Source organism: Chelonoidis abingdonii, chromosome 19, assembly GCF_003597395.2.
Source record: "Chelonoidis abingdonii isolate Lonesome George chromosome 19, CheloAbing_2.0, whole genome shotgun sequence".
Classification (NCBI taxonomy): Eukaryota; Metazoa; Chordata; order Testudines; family Testudinidae; genus Chelonoidis; species Chelonoidis abingdonii.
Genome location: NC_133787.1, coordinates 4167853 through 4187524, shown reverse-complemented (window position 1 = coordinate 4187524; position 19672 = coordinate 4167853). Strand labels below are relative to the sequence as shown.

General features: G+C 53.1%; 1 protein-coding gene across 1 annotated transcript in view; it reads right to left on the bottom strand.

Annotated features, from left to right (window-relative positions):
* Positions 1-2053: 2053 nt before the first annotated feature.
* E2F4 (E2F transcription factor 4) overlaps positions 2054-19672 on the bottom strand; it is a 22906-nt gene continuing 5287 nt past the window's right edge. The window contains exons 2-10 of the mRNA XM_032788516.2: positions 15691-15800; positions 14763-14951; positions 13944-14020; positions 10710-10771; positions 10129-10414; positions 9308-9499; positions 6878-6925; positions 4399-4443; positions 2054-4102 (exon numbers count right to left, since the gene is read on the bottom strand). Coding sequence (XP_032644407.2) covers positions 3987-4102; positions 4399-4443; positions 6878-6925; positions 9308-9499; positions 10129-10414; positions 10710-10771; positions 13944-14020; positions 14763-14951; positions 15691-15800 — 1125 coding nt within the window. The 3' untranslated portion in view covers positions 2054-3986. The remainder of the gene's footprint in view (positions 4103-4398; positions 4444-6877; positions 6926-9307; positions 9500-10128; positions 10415-10709; positions 10772-13943; positions 14021-14762; positions 14952-15690; positions 15801-19672) is intronic.

Here is a 19672-nt window from a genome sequence, read left to right as displayed (position 1 = left end):
GCGCTGAGCCACCATCACCGCCGGCGTTAACTCGCCCGTCGCTTCAGCCGCTGACCAGCCCAGCCTGAACAGCCGGACTCGCGGCTCGTGACAAGCGCCTCCGGGGGTGTCCACAGGCCCCCACGCTCCCTTGAAGCCACGTCCCTGGGCCTGGAGCTGGGGCACTCAGCCCTGGGGAGAGCTCCGGCGGGGCAAGGCATTACTGTACCCCCTGGTCTCACCATAGCTTCGGCACTCCCAGTTCGCTGGCTTTAGTCCAGCCAGGCTGACCAGATGTCCCGATTTTGGGGTCTTTTTCTTATATAGGCTCCTATTACCCCCCCCCTCCATCCTGATTTTTCACCTGTGCTGTCTGGTCACCCTAAGTCCACCACTTCCTACGCACAGGGCAACGTGCATCTTTAATGCTACGTTTGTGTTTGCTTTTTCCAATATCGAAGTTTAGTCTCTGGAATCATGTGACTTTAAGGCTGACTGAGTTCCCCTGTTCCTCTCAACCCTCCTTCGTTTTCCTTTGACCCACCAATGTTACCTTTCTCTCCAGCAGCAGCCCCAGCTTTTTCACAGCCTCACTGGTGCACAAAACTTGGGTCTCACATATTCACTAAAGGCAGGGCCGGCTCCCAGCACCAGCAGAGGAAGCATGTGCCTGGGGCAGCACGTGCTAAGGGCCAGCATTCTGTCCATCCTTGGGGTGACCCAGTCCAAGCAGCCTTTTTTTTTTTTTTGGCTTAGGGCAGCAAAAATGATAAAGCCAGCCCTCTCTCAAGGCCCCTATATTATCTTATACCACACTTCTCAATGGCAAATTTCTACTGTAATTTCTACTATAGATATACAAGCCCACGACAGAGTAACCACAAGACTGCACGTCTCAGGAGCTGTGCACCTGAAATGAAAGTAATTAAATGAAATAAATACGTTTTGGGTTCTTGCACTTTGCCCTTTTGTTTCTGAGCCTTTAGGCTGCACGAGCTTTCGTACTGCTGTTACCTCCCCCAAGGAATCCATATCTCCAATGGGGTGTAGAGTCCTCTAATACTGTTCTGGATTCTAGTAACGTGATTCCCTCTCTTCCCCCAGGGAATTCCAAATGTATTAAAAATCCGTATTTCTGTAAGTAATCCCCATCGTGCCGACACTGCTGCATACACAAATGCCTCTGATTGTCCAGCTGTTTCTTAAAAACAATGAGGAGTCTGGTGGCACCTCAAAGACTAACAGATTTACTTGGGCATAAGCTTCTGTGGGTAAAACCCACTTCTCAGCTGCAGATCTCCATGCATCCTGGGGCAGTCCTTGCACTTAGCCCAAGCCCTGGCTCCCTCATGGGCTGGTCTGGGGCTCAGTCCTCCCCCCAGGGAAAGGCCATGGTGGGAGGGAGGGGGGTGCTTGCCCAGCCCCCTGCGGCAGCAGGACTAGTTCTAAGTCAGGACCCTCTTTTTTCATGGCCACCTGCTCCCGCTGCCCAGCGCTCAGGCCTAGTCGGGGGAAGGGGGCCCAGGTTCCCCAGGGCCCAGGACTGTTCTCAGCTCGGAAGGGAGGGTGGATCCATACCCAGTTACCTGCACACGGCTCTTCAGCATAAAGCAGGCCAGTGACCTCTGGCTTCAACTGGTTAAGAGCCAGGAGCTGCTAAATCCAGATAAGCTGCTCTTAAACACATGTTTTAGAGCCCCCTCCCCCAGGCCATCACAGCCAGGCACAAAGCAGACAGCACCTCTGCACGGGGCACAGCACATGTGCAGGAGATGGCCCTGCTGGCCTGTCCCTAATGGTCAGAGCTCCAGGAGCGAGCTGGGACACAGGCCCCAGGCCAAGGATTTCCTCACTTCTTGTCTGACCGGTGGATATGTCCCCACACACAAAACTGACAACTCTAAAATGCTCAGACTAATCCCAACAGCAGCAGATCCAGGAACCCCCTGGAAGTGAGGGCATCCTGTCTCGAGGGGTGCAGGCCCAGCATCCCACTGCAGCACCCACAGGGCAGCTCGGTGAAGAAATGGTCAACTGGACAATGCTTGGTCGTGCTCAAGGGCTGACAGGAGGCTCTGAAAGGTTCAGTTTATTCACTCCGAGAACACTGTACAAATCTCACAGGCAATTTTCTTTCGCTACAAAAGGTATAAAAATAATCTTCATATATATGAATCCAAGTTCATTTGTTACTGTAAATTCTCACTAAATATCTTTTCCAAACATCATCTAACTGATGGCAAGAGATCAACAGCTTCAAGGAGAGAGCGAGGCCAGGCAGTACATAGAGAACTCTAGCTACTCACAAAGGCCCTGGCCTTTGGCTAACGCACACGCTGGCCCCCCAGGGTCCAAGCAGCTCCCATGCAAAAGAGGAGAGAGGTTTAGGAACTGGTGAATGTGGATTTGGAGCCCTATTGTCCCTCTGAGACCTTCATCTCTCTCTCCAGTACAAGCTGCTCACTGCTGGCAGTGGAACCAGAAAAGGAGACACCCCGACCCCCACCTGCTCTTCTAGGGTTTCCAATACTTGTTCTCTAAGGGACCATTTCCCACAGGATCTCCTGACTCCTCCTCTCTTGCTGGGCAGCAGTCAGAGCTGGCTCTATCCTACAGACAGACTAGGCGGCTGATGGGAGCAGTCAACTGGTGGGGGGGGGCGGGGGCGGCTGAGAGCTGCAAGAGGACAGGCAGTGGCCCTTCTAGATCCAGCCCCAGCACTAGCAGCTCTGCTGCCAGCAGAAGGAGAGCTGCTGCAGTCGGATGTTCAAGAAAGGTGCAAAGCTAAGATTTTTCTCAAATCCCGAATCAGAGGAGGTGGAGCCTAGCAAACAGTGCAAACCCAGAGACTGACTGCGCCATCTGCAGAGGGGCTTTCTACTCCAATGACCAAAATTCAGAGGCATCCAAGGCAGAGAGAGCCTCAAATCACCAAAAATTACAGGAGATCTTCCGTTAACAAGGGATTAGGAAAAACTGGGCAGGAGAGAGGAGAAGCAGAGAGAGCATCACAGAAGGTAGCACCCTGCCACCAGATTAGGAATGGAAAGCAAAGGCATCCGGCCCCAGGGGAAGAACCCCTAACACACTGGCAAGCCCCACCCTGGAGCAGATGCTTGGTCTGCCTCAGAGGACATTGTCGTCTGTGCTTCAGCAAAACAGAAGCAACTTGTCATGGCAAAGTGCTACCGAATGGGTCCACCTCTGCCTCCTGCCACGCCGACCCAGGCTCGAGCGCAAGGCGGGGAGGACAGATTGATTCCCAGATGTCAGAAAAAATGGCCCCTCAGCACAGCTCCAGGAGAGGGAGTGGAAATGGAGCCTCTTTATGCATCAGCACAGAGGTTTAACTAACAAGGCCTGATGCAGGATCACCAACCCTACCAGGGAGAGGGCAGGGGGAATGCATGACTCAGCTCAGCTCCTGGGTCCCAGGAGCGGCACAGCTAGCAGCTGCCAATTGCTTTTCACTTGTCAAAAGAACTAGCTGGAGTCACTGAGGACCAGAGCTCTCAGGGCCAATTTTCACAGCCGAGCACAGCCACCCTAATCGGAGAGGGGCCGAGGCTGCCGTCCACAGATGGGTTCAGCTAACTACTTCTGGGCTTGCTAACTGACCATCATACTAAGACGCCGTCTAGCAGCTGATGCCTAGGAGATGCAAAGTGCCTGTGGAAGTGCAGGAAATCCAAGGCATGCGGATGGAAGGAAGCTCTGCGAGGCACATGGGCAAAGCTGTACAGGGAAGGTTCAAACACGGAGCCTTTCAAAAGAGGCCTAGGATCCAGTGGAGAGACAGAGATGCAGCAGGGTGAGGTAACTCGAGGACCTGGCACGTGCAACACGAGAAGAGAGAAGCTACAGGGAGGCTCTCAGTCCGCAAGTCCATGTCTTGCCAAGAGCCCCTCTGACTCTCATCCAGCACTAGTACAAAAGGAATCCGAAGAGACTTTCCAAAGCCAGCTACAAAACAGTCCATTCACCAGTCCGGCCGCCGCACCGGGAAGTCAGAGGTTGAGGATAGGTACGTCGAAGAGGTCGCAGACGCCTTCGCTCTCATCCAGGTTGTAGATGTAGTCGTGGTCCCCGGGGGGAGGGGAGAGGCGGAGCAAGGGAGCAAATACTGTTGAGGAGAAAGCAGGGCCGTACTGTTACAAGCCTGGGAACTATCCCACCTACCACCCCTGGATTGGAGCCTCCAAGCCCTGTCACAGGGATACCTCAGCTCTCGCATCCCACTCCTCGTCCGCAGGAGGAAACTGAGGGCAGACTCTGTCTGAAGAGTTCTTCTGCCTGAAGCAAGGCAGGACTGAGTGCCAGACAGCGTGGGGCTGCCCCCCAAATGCCAGACATCGTACAAACAACAGCCACCACCCCCCAAAATAAAAAGTTCGGAGAGAACAAACCCCAGCAACTCACCTTCGGACGACATCAGCTCTTCCAGCAGCTCGGAGTTCATACTTTCTGGGAGGGGAGACAGCAGGATGAGGGGCGCACTCTGCTTTCCAGCGCCCAGTCTTGCTCTTCCTCAATACCCTTCCCCTCCCCCAAGTTCTTTCCTCCCAGTATCACGGAAGCCAAGTCCCAGACCTGAACTACAGGTAGCTCTGGAGCAGACAAACAGGAGCGCAGGACTCGAGCCATTAACTCCGTGGCAGAGGGAAACCGGGCCAAAAAATCCTGCAAGATTCTTGTGCCTGCTCCAGCATGACAAACCCTGCAACAGCGCCCCCAGCCGGCCCAGGTCGGGGACTGAGCCTCGTCCCCGCGACAGCGCCCCCAGCCGGCCCAGGTCGGGGACCGAGCCTCGTCCCCGCAACAGCGCCCCCAGCCGGCCCAGGTCGGGGACCGAGCCTCGTCCCTGCGACAGCGCCCCCAGCCGGCCCAGTACCAGTAATGAACATTTTCCCCAGCCAGACCATATTCCAAACACTTCTTTAAAAAGAGACCGCAGCAAAAGTGGCTAAAATTGGCCCACTGAAACTTGGCAAGTTCGCAGTCCTCACTGAGGACAAGTGACTGCTTGCATGTGTTGCGGCAGGGAATTTACTGGGGAGGGAGAGATTAAAAAACACATCTGAACCAAGACAGTCGTCAAAATGTGAACAGGTTTGGACCTAGGCTGTGCCCATGTGCACCTACAAAAAGATTTGACCAACTAGCCCCTAGGACAATCAATACTCCGGGCCAGCCACACCCATGATGCATTGCTTCCCCACCCCCCAGAAGATGGTCTGCAAACAGCCGCAGAAGCACTGCCCCTCCCCCAGCCGATTCAGCATGGCAAAGAGGGAATTGCAAAACCAAAACCATGAAGGATTTTTTCTTTTTTCTTAAAAAAGGGGAAATTAAATACAAAATCTGTGTCGTTAAGTCTCCTACAGCAACGGTAACAAGAGCACTGCCGAGGTCCTGCTTGCTTGGTGGGATGTTTGAAAACCAAACGCTAAGCTATGAAGCTACACACATCAAATGAAAAACAGGAGGCCTCCTGGCCTTCCTCGCCATGCCAGTGGGCAGGAACTTTAACCTCCCAGCCATCAGCACCAACCCAGCACCCAGGCCACGGTACTGTTAGAAGGCAGAGACGTGAAGGTCGGAGGGATATTTGCTGCAGGTCTCATCTCTCTGGGTCCCATAGTCACGGCGCGTATCAAACCCTACGCTTTAACAGAAACAACTGGTTCGTGCAAAGAGACTGTTCTATGGACATCTCACCAGCAGCCCCCGAGGTCAACTACACCTGTCCTCTGCTGCTGCATTTAACTTCCCTGCAGGATCTGGGGCATTCCCTCTCCACATCATGGTAAACATCGCACAGAACAGGGAGTATTTATCTCCTGTGGGCACTGGCATGGCGCTCCCTGTCTACCAGCACAGCACATCTGTGTGACTGTCTGCCAGAAGTAGGCTAGGAAGGGCAGGCTAGGGTGCTACAGCTGTTCATAAGGCACAGCCTGATTTGCTGCCTGGTTGCATTTCACCCGAGTCACACATGCATGCTCTGGCGAGGGGAGCCCAAAGCACAGAGGGTTTCATGGGCCACCAGCGGAGTCTGTTCTGGGAGCCCACAACACATGACTGAAGCCCACTCGGCAGGCCCGGGAGGGTGAGGGGAGCGCTTCATGGAGACCGCTCTTGTGCAGTGACCTGCCGAATGGCAGCCGGACACTCTCTATGTGCTGCACTTGTGGACGTGCCCCAGTGCTGCAAAGCAGCGGCGCGTGCTCAGCTTGTTCTCTGGAGGCAGCCAGGCCAGCTGCATTTTCACAGCAAGGCTTTTTAACCCATGGTGCCAACGAGGCAGCCTCTGAGCTGGGCGAGATGAGAGCCACAAACCCCATGGCCAGTCTTCGGCAGAACCAGTACAAGCACCGTGGGGGACTGCAGAGAGCAGGGACTAGTCTAGGCCAGTCTCCCACTCCAGATTATTTGTACACATGAGCCCTGTGTGCACAACTGAAACCAGACCAGGAGGGTCTGACTTATCACCTTAGTCCAGATGCTACAGACCAGATGGGGGCAGGCAGGAGGGGAGCCTAGGACACCATTTTATGTTAGTATGGGGGTCATGGGGGAGATTGGGCCCAGGTCTGATGCGCTGGCAATAACCATTTGTTGGCAGCACTGGTCACCAGTATAGACGGGTCTGAACAGATTAATCGTTGTCACCCCAGAAGCCTCCAGCAGAGGTCGCTCAGCATCTAGTAAGCACAGAGACTGCAGGTGCGTCACAGGACCAGGTCCCTAGAGGAGCCGGAAGGGACTCCTGTGCACGGCCTCCTTCCTGTGCCAAGGACCAGCAGAGGAGAGCTGAGAAAGGAAGGGAGAACAGAGCCCGTCCCCGAGCACAGGGAGGGAAGGCAGAGGGCATCAGGGGTGAGGAGGATCAGTGTACCTCGTGTTGGATCAAACATCTCCGAGAGTTCTTTGGGAAATTCCAGCACTGTAAAGACAGACAATGAACCAGACTGGTTGGCATTGAGCCATGCAAGGTCTGAAACACAACAGCAAAAGCCAGCCCCGCCTAGGGCGCCCGTCCTCAGTTACCCACATTGTGACCCAGCACACTTCCCAGTACGCGTTCTCCCATCCATCCCAGTCCCCACACCTGGGCGTGACACACTCAGGCAACCACCAACCCACGTCCCTGGAGGGAGGCACCATCCCCTGCTCAGAAACACAGGCTCTACAGAGGGAGGGTCCCAGACTCAGAGAAACAAGAAGGGAAGTGACCCATAAGAGCTAGCCCCCCTCCTCCCTGGACAGCTTGCTTCCTCCCATACAGTGACGGTGCCAGACAACATGACCAGCTGCGCCTAAAGTAGGCACCAGGCACCCGGCATTCCAGCCCACGCTGGTGCTGCCAGCTGAAAATTCTGTAGCAGCTTCATTTCCACTAAAAAGCTAGAGGTTCACTACTCTTGGAGCTGTTGTTTCAGGCTGCCTGCAGACTCAGGAACACAAAACTGCAGTAGTGACACCTGGGTTATGTTTTCAAGGCTCTCGTCACAACCAGGAGGGGAAGTGTGTTTTCCCCCATGAACATCAGCTCAGATTTGGAAGCACAAAGGATAGGGTGACCAGAAAGCAAATGTGAAAAATCAGGACGGGGTGGGGGGTAATAGCAGCCTGCATAAGAAAAAGACCCAAAAATTGGGACTATCCCTATAAAATCAGGACATCTGGTCACCTAGTGCTCTGTCTGGTCTGGCCTTCAGCAAACCAAGCAGATCCCTGGGGACGATTCCACAGCCAGACACCGGAGCCATTCCTTATCTCAGCCTCCCCATTCTTCCTTGTTATACTGTTCTCCCCTGGCCCTCCTTCCGCCCTATGTCCTAGTCCTTTCACCGCAGCCACTGGCACTTCAATTAGTCACCAGGACACACCGCAAGACCAAGTCAACAAACCCTAAACCTTGAAGAGCTCCCACAGCTGCGGAGCCATCCGGTAACATGGTGCGACCCCAACCCTGGGAATCCCTCCCTTGGTCCCTCTCAAGCTCCTGGACCTCACATGCGGCCCAGAGCTCCCCAGAGTTCTTCCTATCTACGGGCCACTCCGTGAGCCCGCCATAGCCCCTCACATTCTTTAACGAACATCTCTTCAACCCCAGCATGGCAGGGCCGAGCTATCCCACGGGTGTGGGAACTGAGGCTGAGTGATTGGCTCAGGGTCACACGCACAGTCTTTAGTGTAGCAGGGAACTGAACCCGGACCCCCAGAGCCCCCGGCAAGCACCCTCACAACTAGCCCCCGCACCCTCTCTGGCCACAGCATGGAATACCAACACTACTGGGTGGGGTCCGTGCAATGGCCTGTCTCTCCTGACCAGACCCATCAATGGAAGCAGTGGACTCTCACCCCACCTGCATCTCTGCTCTCCCGCCTCACTCCCTTCTCTCCCGGCTCCCCGTCGCCTCCTCTCAGCCTGCTTCAGGCACAACAGCGTGGGCCGCCTCCCCCTGCCTCTTCAAACCCTGCCTGCTCAGCCTGTGGAATTTCCAGGGGCTGGCAATTCAGCACAGGGTCTCTGCCCCCGGGGTGACTCCAGAGCCACCACAGGGCACCAGGGGAGCTGTGCCCTGGAAAGGAAACAACAAGCATCCTGGACACTTGCCAGTAAAGAGCCCCCAGCCCCTCCCCACAGAGCCAGGCTGTTTGCAGTGCCTGGCTGTAGTCTAGCTCGGCTTCTCTCACGTCCCTAGAGGGATATGGCTCCACTTCCTGCTTATACTGCCGCACTGCATGAAACAGCTGGCAGGTCCCATTCCGGAGCAGGCTGCTCTCCTGCGGCCCATGGCTCTCTCAGCAGAGCAGTGTGAATACCTGAGATGAATGTCCCTACAGAGAGACTCAGTCTGAATGTAACCCTGAGGAATGGGATGAAATTGAGAGCAGAGAGGGAGACTAGTTATCAGGAGAACCCTCCCAAGGGAACAGCTGAAAGGACTGAGGCACTCAACTGGACACAGCACTGCAGAAGGGACTGTTAGGGGAGAACCCTGCACCGCTGGCAGGAAACGGGAGGAATAGATGGGGATCCAGAAGGGACCTCTCGGGTCAGAGCGTCTGCTACCAGCGTCAGAACACAGACAGTAAACAGCTTCTCACCAGAGAGCCATCTCCACCAGCTTTTTCACCCTCGCCGCCGCCATGCACACAGTCCCCCAGGGGGTGCGGGGATCTGCCTGCCCCTTCCTTTAGATCCCAGCTTGCACGGCTTGACTGAAGCTTCTCAGCAGAAAGCAAAGCAGAGCTCAGCCCTGTCCTGTCTGGGCAGCACCTGCGGCAGAGTCCCCCAGGAGCCCAAGGCTATACTCACTCTCTGTGGGATCTGGCTTGATTGGCTCAAAGGAAGTAGAGGGATTGGGCAGGATGGAGCTGCTGTCTAGCGAGGCAGATGACTGGAGTGGCTGCGTATCTAACACTGGCGGCTGGCTGGCTGGCGCGGCCACTGAGCTGAGAGGGTCGAAGTCGCTGCTGCTCTTGGACTCTGCTGCCGAAATGCTGCATTCTGTTACATACACATGGGGGGGGGGGGGGAAGGATTTCAGGGGACTCCAGAATACGTGACCCCAAAGCAGCAGCCACAGCCCCCAGCAAATCCAGCTGCTGCCCCCTTGTTAACAAACCTGGCCTAAGTGCAACAGACACTGGCATGTCCACAGACAGAGGGCTTTCTGCCTGGTTCTCAATTCCCTGGACGAGCCTGAGACCCTAGCACACACAGACTCGCTATCCTAAACTCTCCTACTGCCCCCAGCACCTGCTGGCATCTTGCTGGCTGAGAGCACTGTCTCCAGCCCAGCCTAGCCCAGCCGAGAGGTCACTGCGTGAGGGGACGGCCAGCCTGGCCCCAATCAGAACAGGAGGTAAGGGCTGGAATTGACGGACTCTGCTCTAGTCAGTGCACTTCAGCTCCCATATATGCCCACAGCCATGGAAGGTGTAGGGCAGAGCAGGGAGGATTCAATGGACTAGAGAACAACTCTGGCAGGGACGGGGGGGGGGGAATCCACGTTTAGCTGTATCTGGACATTCGGAAGCATTCCCATATGAACTCCAAAGTGCTTCTAAAAAGCCTCCCCCATTGCTAGCTGGTACCTTCACACTCGCCCAGCCACCATCCCACTCCTTGCTCACCTGGGCTCGTTGTTTTCTGTGCAGCCGGGCTGTGGTCCTGAGTGCTGGTCGGTGTGGGCGTGGACGGGTGCGTACTGCTGGGGACAGATGCCTCCTGGAAGTGGGCAACAGGCGATCTCTGTGGTTTAGTGGGCACGACTGGCTGGCACTGAATGAGGTCTTCAGGGGGAGGGACAGGGAGCACCACAGGGGAGGAGCTCAAAACATCTTTGTTTACGAGGAGGACATCAATTGGACCACTAGTGCTTTTCAGATGGATCTGATATTTCTTCTGTCCATTCATGCCCTGAGGAAATCAGGAAGCAAAGTACCCAGATACAATTAACAGCAGTCCTCAAAAGAGGACTTTAGCTTCCCGGGGCAAGATCCACGCTCTGGAATGGCTCAGCATGCTACAGGAGCTCCTCCCTCCCTCAGACAGCTGCTCTCTCTCCTCCCACAGCTACCCGTACTCCAGCACACTCAGATGGAATGATCCTCCTTCCCCAACAGCACAGCAAGCAAGCAATGCCCACATCCTTCCAGTAACTCCAGCCAACCCAGGCCACCTCCATCCCAGCCTGATCAAACACAGCACCCACCTCCGGAATGGGAACCTCCAACCAAGTTCCTGACGGGGCTCGAATTGCTAGGAGGGTGTCTCCTGTGAAAATAGACTGATCAGCACTCGAAGGAATGCCTCTGGCTGCTAGGCCCAGTGTGGGCTGTCATTCACCCACCTCCTCCTGGGAGAACTCCTGTGCACTCCCACCAACCAGGACTGGCCACCCTGCCTTACTGGGGAATCACCATCCATCCTTCACAACGCACCCCTGGCCCAACACACAGCCCCAGGGAAACTAAACACAGAAAACAGAGCGCTACGGGCAGGAGCACACGCACTGATGTCATTGAGTTCCCCCCAGGGCAGGACTAGGATGATCTGAGAACACTTTGTATGGGCATCCTGAATGGCTTGCCCTTCCTCCTCCCTGCAGATTCCCCACCACTGCAGCTCAGCCCTCTAACACAGCCTGATTCCCAAGGAAGGGCTATTCTCTGCACCAGGCCCCAGTTCAGTTTCCACAGTCACCAAGTGCTGAGCCAAAGGAACAGGGAGTTATGTGGATTAACACTGTTTGTGCTGGTTTTTAAACAAGTCCCATAGCCACTAACGAAACGCCCAACAGGACGGCAAGCAGTGAGCGAAACTCAGAAATCAGACAGACGCTGAGTCTAGCAATAGCTGTCAGTAGGGCCAACACAGGATCGCAGACACTTGACTCCAAAGCTTTCATCCTTTGAGAGAGAGAGAGAGATCAGATTCCAGGTAGCTGTCCTAGGACCCTGCCAGCGATTCAGAGTTCTTGTGTTGAGTGCTAGGACTCTGGTAGCAAGAAAAGAGGGGTTGAGCGTCTCCAGAGGAAAAGGGAGCTAGGGGCAGGGATAGAGACCTGTGCAGGGAGTGACCCCAGAAACAGCCAAGCTCAGGTCAAAGTTTGTGTGAGTTACTGAAGTTAGCAAGAAAGGACACCACAAAGGGAGCAGTCGGGGCCCAAGTCCAGCATGTGCCGAGCTGAGCTGGGAATGCCACCGCCTTGCAGAATCTTAGACATTTAACACCTTTCTTTCCAAAGATGTGCACTTAGTTCATATTTAACACGGAAAATAAGACTAAAAGTATCATGCTGGCCCCCGTGTGACTGACATCTCAACCTTTACGTGGCATGAATTAGTGTTTTGCCTTTAACGTCACATGGTTTATTAATAAAAATAGGTGAAAGGGAGGAAAATCCCAAAAGTCACACGAAAGGAAGAACAGTGGGAGAGAACGTTCTTTGATCTCAGCCCGACAACTAATGGCTGTCCTTGTAAACTCCCTGGCCCATAGCAACTTGACTTACTAAAGTTATTGCCAAACCCGGTGGTGTTTGTAAAGTGGGGAATCTTCGGCAATTTATCTTTACCACATACATTTTCAAAACAGATTAAAATATGGAAAGAAGAGTCCTAAAGTAGATGCTTAAATTCCAAACTTTCAATGTTACAACAACTATTAAAACATGTTTCAAATTTGCCTTGATCTTTAAGTCTCAAGAAACAAGCCACGTCTGAGGTTTGTGCCTTGATCTTTTTTGAGTTTCTGAGTGAAAATTTTAAGATAGCGACATAAGGTAAATCAGTATTTCTTCCACTCAGTCTAAGAAACAGAGCAACCTATTTTCATTCAGTTTTTCAAAATAAATTCACATTTGAGACAGGGCCAAACAGGGAAATTTCAGCCCACAAGGTATTTACTGAGAAAAGGGGGCATGGTGGAATGGAAGTTGGAATTCAGCCTGAAGTACAAGGCTGCGATACAAGAGACCCAGCAAAGCAGCTCTCCAAAGATCATCGAGAGTGGAAAGTCAGGTCTCCTACCCAAGGCATGTTTTCTGGCTACACACAGATCAGCTTCACCCTGGGAGGCCAGCTGGGATCACCCTGTAACACCACAAGGAGATAGGCTGAGATGTCTGTCTTAAAACAGCTGGATAATTCAGATCCGCTCCCAAAAAGACAATCGTGACCTTAAGTCCAGCTGCAAGGCCTTCCCACTGGAGTGAGGTTTGGCTTCCGATGTAAATCTGCTCTGAAGAGCAGGAGTGACAAGCAACCTCTGAACTCTTTTAGACTTGGGCTCTTGCACTTCAACTGCCTCCCACACATAATGGCTACCACACAACATTTGTCTACTTGTGTTTCACCGCATCCTCCCATGCGATTACAAGTTATTTGGTCCCTTACATCTTCCCGGTGCTTTACAAAAGGAGTCAGAGACCAGACACGGCACAGCAGGAAAGCTGAGGGTTGTTGTGCACAAGTTACTGGAAGGAAAACAAGAGAAGATTCCTGGAAGAAGGTGGCTCTTGAGGAGAAGAGAGAAAGAGCTTGATGAGTAGCTAGAGAAACTGCTGCAAGCCCAGGAAGCAACAAGAGGTCAGGCACAGAGTCGAGAGAGGGAAGGACAACGGAAGTGCACTAAAGAAAGGGGACGGGGAGGAGTGCTGAAAGAAATAGGAGCAAACAGTCAGGGGGAGGCGAAATCACGTAGGGCCTTGGATCGACCAGGGCCTTTGAAATAAAGGCATTTATTTGTACAAATGAGGCAAAGAAAAAGGAATGCTGGCTCTTCTCAGTCAGGGGGATAGCTCAGTGGTTTGAGCATTGGCCTGCTAAACCCAGGGTTGTGAGTTCAATCCTTGAGGGGGCCACTTAGGGATCTGGGGCAAAAATCAGTACTTGGTCCTGCTAGTGAAGGCAGGGGGCTGGACTCAATGACCTTTCAACGTCCCTTCCAGTTCTAGGAGATTGGTATATCTCCAATTACATTATTATATGCAAAGCCGTGCATCTCAGCCCTGGGGAGGGCTCTGCTACGGCTCCCCTAGGAAGGGATGACCTGCCAAGGAAAGCTGAAATCCTGCAATTAAAAACTTGCCCCATAGAATAACATGGCCCCAGATACAAAGGGACAGAGCAGACAGCCCCCTACTGCAAATGTGCTCTACGGAATTCTCTGGTCTGCACCTTGCACAGAACAATCCCATTCCCAGATGGGACTCCTCTGACTGCAATGATACAGCTTGAATTTAGTGGCAGTTGATTCCTGGGGTTGTGGGAGAAGATGCAGGACTGTCACTTCACGGAGGACACAGAGAGCACATCTTGGGGACCAGCTAGGATCTACAGCCATTTCCCTCCTGGGAAATGGGGGAAGCACAGCTGGGACAGCCAGGAAAGTCTGCTGTCTCAGACCATGGGAGACCAGTAGGGGCCCAGCATCATCGCCTCACCTGTGAAGCACTTGCAGATATCTTCATGCGTCACATAGGCTAACGTTCCTGTGGTTAAGGAGAAAAGGTGCAGCTTTCTGTGGGCACACAGAATTCAAAGAGCACCTGGTGAAGCGTCTCCTTCCTGCATGCAGACAATGGAATTCCTAGAAGAAGCTAAATGCCCGCACCAGAGCCTCTGAAGTGGTCTGGAGAGAAGGTCTACCTGCAGCAGGGTTAGCACTCAGAGGAAACCGGCCAAAGCAGCTACATGCTTGAGAACGTAGCACTGATGACTCAGAAAGAGGCATTTCTGTCCTGAGTCTGTATTGAAGCGATGCCTCAACATGGTGCTAGGGGACACCACAGGGCCAGAAGTGGGGGCTTTTGGGTGAAATGCTCTCTAAACATCCAAACACATCTTCCCCAAAGGTGGAGCAGTCCCCAACGGTCCTGGGGAAATTCCAACCCAGCTGATTACGCTTGCCTCCCCAAAAACATTCCCTGCAGTGGCACACGGATAGTTTGGTTTACTTGCCGTTGTATGCTGCTGGGTCATGTTACAGCATGCTGTTAATCAGCTGCTGTGTGCCACCCCAGACATGGATGCATTTAGGGCTGGCTATTATTATTTATTATTTGTATGAGCGTACTCCCAGGAGCCCATCCTGCTAGGTGCTGTGCAAGTAACATTTGTGCAATGCTTTGCGGGATTTGATGAGAAAGTGCTATAGAAATGTAAGCTCATCAGTACTGGAGGGAGAGGCAACCGTCCCTTCAGGCCCAGCCAGCCTGCAGCCAGCCCTGGGGGAGGAAGAGGGAGAGCAGCAGGAACTGAACCGGGAGCTGGGAGTGCTGAAAGGATATCTGCTGTTCTGTACGTCTTCTGTGACATTTTTGATGCTCTGCTGGACCCACATTTTCTGCTGCTCCAGCTCCTGTTCGCGCTGCTCCAGGTCCTCTATCTCTGCCTTCAGCTCAATGAGTTTGTGAGCTATCTCGCGAGTGTTACAGCCCGGGCCCACACCTCTGTGCAGACAGAGAGAGGAATGAGTGGCCCAGCCTCATTAAGGGAGAAAATATGATTTGCAGAGGGCACCGCCTGCACTGCCTTGGAAAGAGAAGCCACTCCCAGCTCTCTCCTGACACACACAAGTTGGAGACCAGCTCTTCCACACTTCACCAGCTCCACAGCTAGAGCCCCTAGCTCCCCTCACCGTTTCTCATCGTACACCAGGGTCAGAGGCCCCAGACCTCCCATCTCCCCACCAAAGCCTCCTTCCAGTACAAGAGGGTCAAAGCCTACCCTCCTACTGGGGGCAGAATCCTTCCTCTCTCAACACCAGGGTAAGGGTTGGAGGCATCTGTTCTGGTCAAAGCTCCTGCAAGTAGCTAGCATGCACCCGAAGCAACAGCTACATACCTCAGCCACTGGAAAAATGGCTCCCGGCCCGTGTCCATACTAGCATTTCCGCCTCAAATTCCCCACAGTCGCTACTGGCACAGCTCAGCTAGGGAAGCGCTAGCGCAGACCAGCTGGCAGACACTGCACTCAGAATGCCAACCAAAGCTTGAAGCCGCGGCTCTGTTACCTCTGCCACCATTCCCGCTGCAGGTGGAGCTGTGCCAGCAGTAGCAAGGGTGGGAAATTTCAGAGGGGGAAACAGGGGGAGTGGATTGTGGGCAAGGCCTCAAAGTGAGAGGAGCACTGAGAGGAACCCTCCTCCCAGAATCTTCCCACACTGCTCAGAGCATCTCAGTCACTCACTTCCACTGGATACTGTTCTTGGATTTCTTCTCGATCAGCCCAATGCCCTCCAGAACATTTGTGATGTCGTAGATTCGCCGTTTCTGCCGCACCGCCAAGGTATCCGCTGCCTGGGGGTTAGAGGTGGACGGCTGACTCCAGAAATTCCCAGTTATGCTCTGCCCCCCACAGCCAGAGACATCACATCACCCCAACTACAGATCAGCCCCCCCGCTTCCAACTGCATCTCCTTTGTGCCCCCACTTTTCAAATTACAGATCAGATACCGTTCCCAGGGACATCAAAACTATCACTGATCTGCCCCACAGTTACTGACTATCTGCCCCACAGTCCAATTTCTCATCCCACTAATACTTCATCAATCACAAACCAAACCCAGCCACCTCCCCAGCTCCTTTGGATTCCATGCAGATGGCTCATCTCCAGGATAATGCCATGTTGGGAGGGAGGGGAATACATGTTACATCTGTGTTCTAGGGAAGCCTTGTGTGACGACCTGCAAACTGGATGCATGCTCTTGACTGGTCAGACCCAGAGGGTAGGAAGGACGGGAATGGGGAGGTGTGGGAGAGAGAGAAGAAACTGGGTCTACTAAAGGCAACAGTTCTGCAGTGTCAGGGAGATGGGCTGGACAGTCCCACAGGCCTTTTCCCCCTGACTTCCATGATGCTGGGTGGAAAGTGTCACCGCCTCCCTCAGCTGAGCTGCCAGTATCTCTCAAATGGGCATTGTTCAGCCCATGCACAAAAAGCCACCCCTTGGCCCTCAAAATTTAAGCCCCAGGCTCTATTCTTTTTTTAAGTAGATTAGGGAGGCTGTGATGAGACAGCTCTTGTACTACCCAAAGTCCTCAAATTTCCTTGACTCTCTTGGAAGTCGGGCCCAGTATCCACACAAGAAGGTTCCACTGGTGGAACTCTCCTTCAGTTGGCAGGAACTGCTGCCCATTAACATGAGTCCCTTGACTCCAGCTCCCATCCCAAGTAACCCCGCATAAGTGGGTATTATATCGGTGCTGGGCCAAAGTGGACGCATAACCTGTCTGTACTACCAAATCCAGTGCCACACTGCACTGGATATTGCAGAACAGACATGTCCGGCCACCTTTCTACACAGCAGTGCTCCCAAAGCCATACATCTGTTCCAAAGATGCTGACAAACATGACTCCCATTTGCCAGCCATTGCTGAAGCAAACACACACCACTTTTCTGACAGAATGTTAACATATTTGGTCACCTCCTGCATATACTTGAAGCCAGACAGAAGGCACCAGTGTGAACACACACAGCTGGTGTGATATATATGGGTGTAACTCCACTGATGCATGTTGCACTGGTAGAACTTTCATGTGTAGACAAGACCTAGGTTTAGGTACTGGGTATGACATGGAGACTGTGTTGCTTACTTTGAACAAAGATATCCAATGGACAAGGATAAAATGCCTATGCCAATTCTCCATCCATAAGCTACCTTCAATACCACACAGCGCAAGGCACGGATGACTCCTCTGCTGTAGGTATGGCTGTGTTTGCCTAGCTCTGTTATTTTCCCTCCCAGGTCAGAAAGGCAGTAATGAGTAATTGTTGATCTGTCTCAAGGGCTCCCTGATGGACGTACCACAGAATTCTGGGGAGCAAGCAAGCAACAACCTTTGGGCTGTATTTGATAGCAGGATACACAAGACAGGTCACTCTGCATCTCTTATTCACTGGACCCGGACTGTACAGGCACTTAGACTTCCCACTATCTGCTCATGAGCGGAGCTCAGTGAGAGCAAGATCCAAATATGACCGAAGGGTGAAGCAGCAGAGGATCTGTTGGAGCTGTTCCATTTTGGGCTGGGTGGCCTCTGCTATACAGGGCTCAGATGAAATGATCTAGTGGTTCCTTCCGCCCTTACACTCCATGAAATATTCACTCGGCCAAAGAAAGAGAGAATGACTCTACAGCCCAGTGGTTCAGGCATTCACCTTAGTTCTGACCAGCATGCTATTGGCTACGCTGAGGTCTCTCTCTCGGACTGGTTCTGAAAAACCTGCCTTACAAAAGTTTCCTCAAAACGGACAGGTTCTGTGAAAAGTTTCACTTTTGACAATCAGCATGTTCCAGAAAAAACAAAAGAAAACCCACATTTGACCAAAGAAATTTGACCAGCTTGAGAGGAGTTCTGCTGCATCCTAGCCACGCCCGGATGCAAAAGTGCTTTCTTCTATCGGCACTCAGCCAGCAGGCCACAGCCCTTCCCAGATCTATTAAGCCTCCTGTTTTCAGTCATCCCACCCTGGGCTCCCAAGTGGATGCCTACATCCATGGCTGCTGCCTAGAGAAGCAATTGCAGCACTGCAGATCCCCGGGAGATTCATCCAGGTCCTAGAGTGCCTCTACACAGACAGGCAACCCCAGAGAGAGACCCAGTTCTGAAGAATGAGCATTCCACTGTCTTAATTCTCTGGACAGTGATGCAGCTGGGAGCTTCTCCCCATGGCCACTACCTGAGGTAGATGACATCACCTCTACTGACCTGGAGGATGCTGGTAGCCTCTCATAGGTGCCAACAGTTCTGGGAGGCAGATGCCCACCCCAAATGTCACTTCTGCACCCTATTTCCCCCCCCACACATCCCAACACAATAAGCAGCAGCTCCCAGGAGTAGAGGATGCTCAGGAGGCTGAGAAGGCAGGCTGCAGCCCAGCACCATAGAAAGACATTCAGCTTAACCCCCTCCAATCCGTCCCTCGCAGCCCCAATCACCTGCCCCATTCTACCTCTCTCCAGGCCTCATCCTGAGCTTCAGTTTATCCAAGCAACTTTTTTCATATTGAAACTCCCTCTCTTCCACCCAGAATCGTATAGGTTGAAAAGGCTGCTCCTCAGGGCGCTGTGAGCTGCACGTTAGTGATCTAGGACATGGTGGGGTGAGATAGCTTTGGGGACAGACTGTGCAGTGCGCTTCTGTGAGGCATAAACATGCAGCTTGGTGTCAGTGATGTGAGAAAATGCATGTTCATCTCATCACTTACATGCAATCTCCAACGCTTCAGCCAGAAATGGTCTGATTTCCTCTCTGCTCCTCCCCTCCCCAAGCATCCAGGCCTTTATCAGCTCCAGGCCGGAGGAGACAGAGTGCTCTACCGGGGCTAACCCTAAAGATCATTTGGAAACTTCAGCTAGTGAAGAAGCGCATGCCCCGCTTGCTTAGCAGTGCTTTCCCTGAGCCCTGCAGATTGCACTGGTTTCCTGTCAGGTCCCAGATACAATACAAGGGGTTGATTTTGATCTGTGTATCCCTTTCATGCCGGGGTCTGCTTAATTTAGTCCTGTTTCTCTGCATTGCAACCTGAAATGAGCTGCTGTGCTAGGGCTGGCAGGTCCTGGATTTGGTCCAGGATATTATGTTCTCGGTGATAGGACCCTTGGCTCTGGAAATTGCCAGGTGGGACACAAACTGGGTGTGTTGGCCTTCAGGGCACACTGGAAGAGTTTTCCTGGGGCAGGGTTTTGGCTCTTTGCAAGGGTGGGGGCAACTCTTTTCACATTGTGTCACTATGCAATTATGATAGGTAAACTTACATATTTATAAATACTCTCTAGTAATATGGCTGACACTGAGGGCTCCACCCAGGCCCTGCACCCGTCCCCTCTGTCCACAGCCCTGCACCCAGCCCCATGGCACTAATCACTACTTCCCGCAGTGCACATCCTTCCAGCCTAGCACCCAAGGGCACCAAATAGGGAGACACAGGGTACACCTCAGCCTGGCCTCACAACAGCTTGGGCCCTACACAGCCCCCACTTGGCAACCAAGGTAACCACTTCACACCCTACAGAAAGCCCCACCCCTCTGCAACCTCTCATGGACAGATATCCTTCTGCCCCCTCTGGATGCCCCCCATGGACTGATATCCCTGCCTGGTCACAAATACCTACCCAACCCCTGCAGACCACCCCCCCAACACCCCATGGAGAGTTACCCCTCATTCA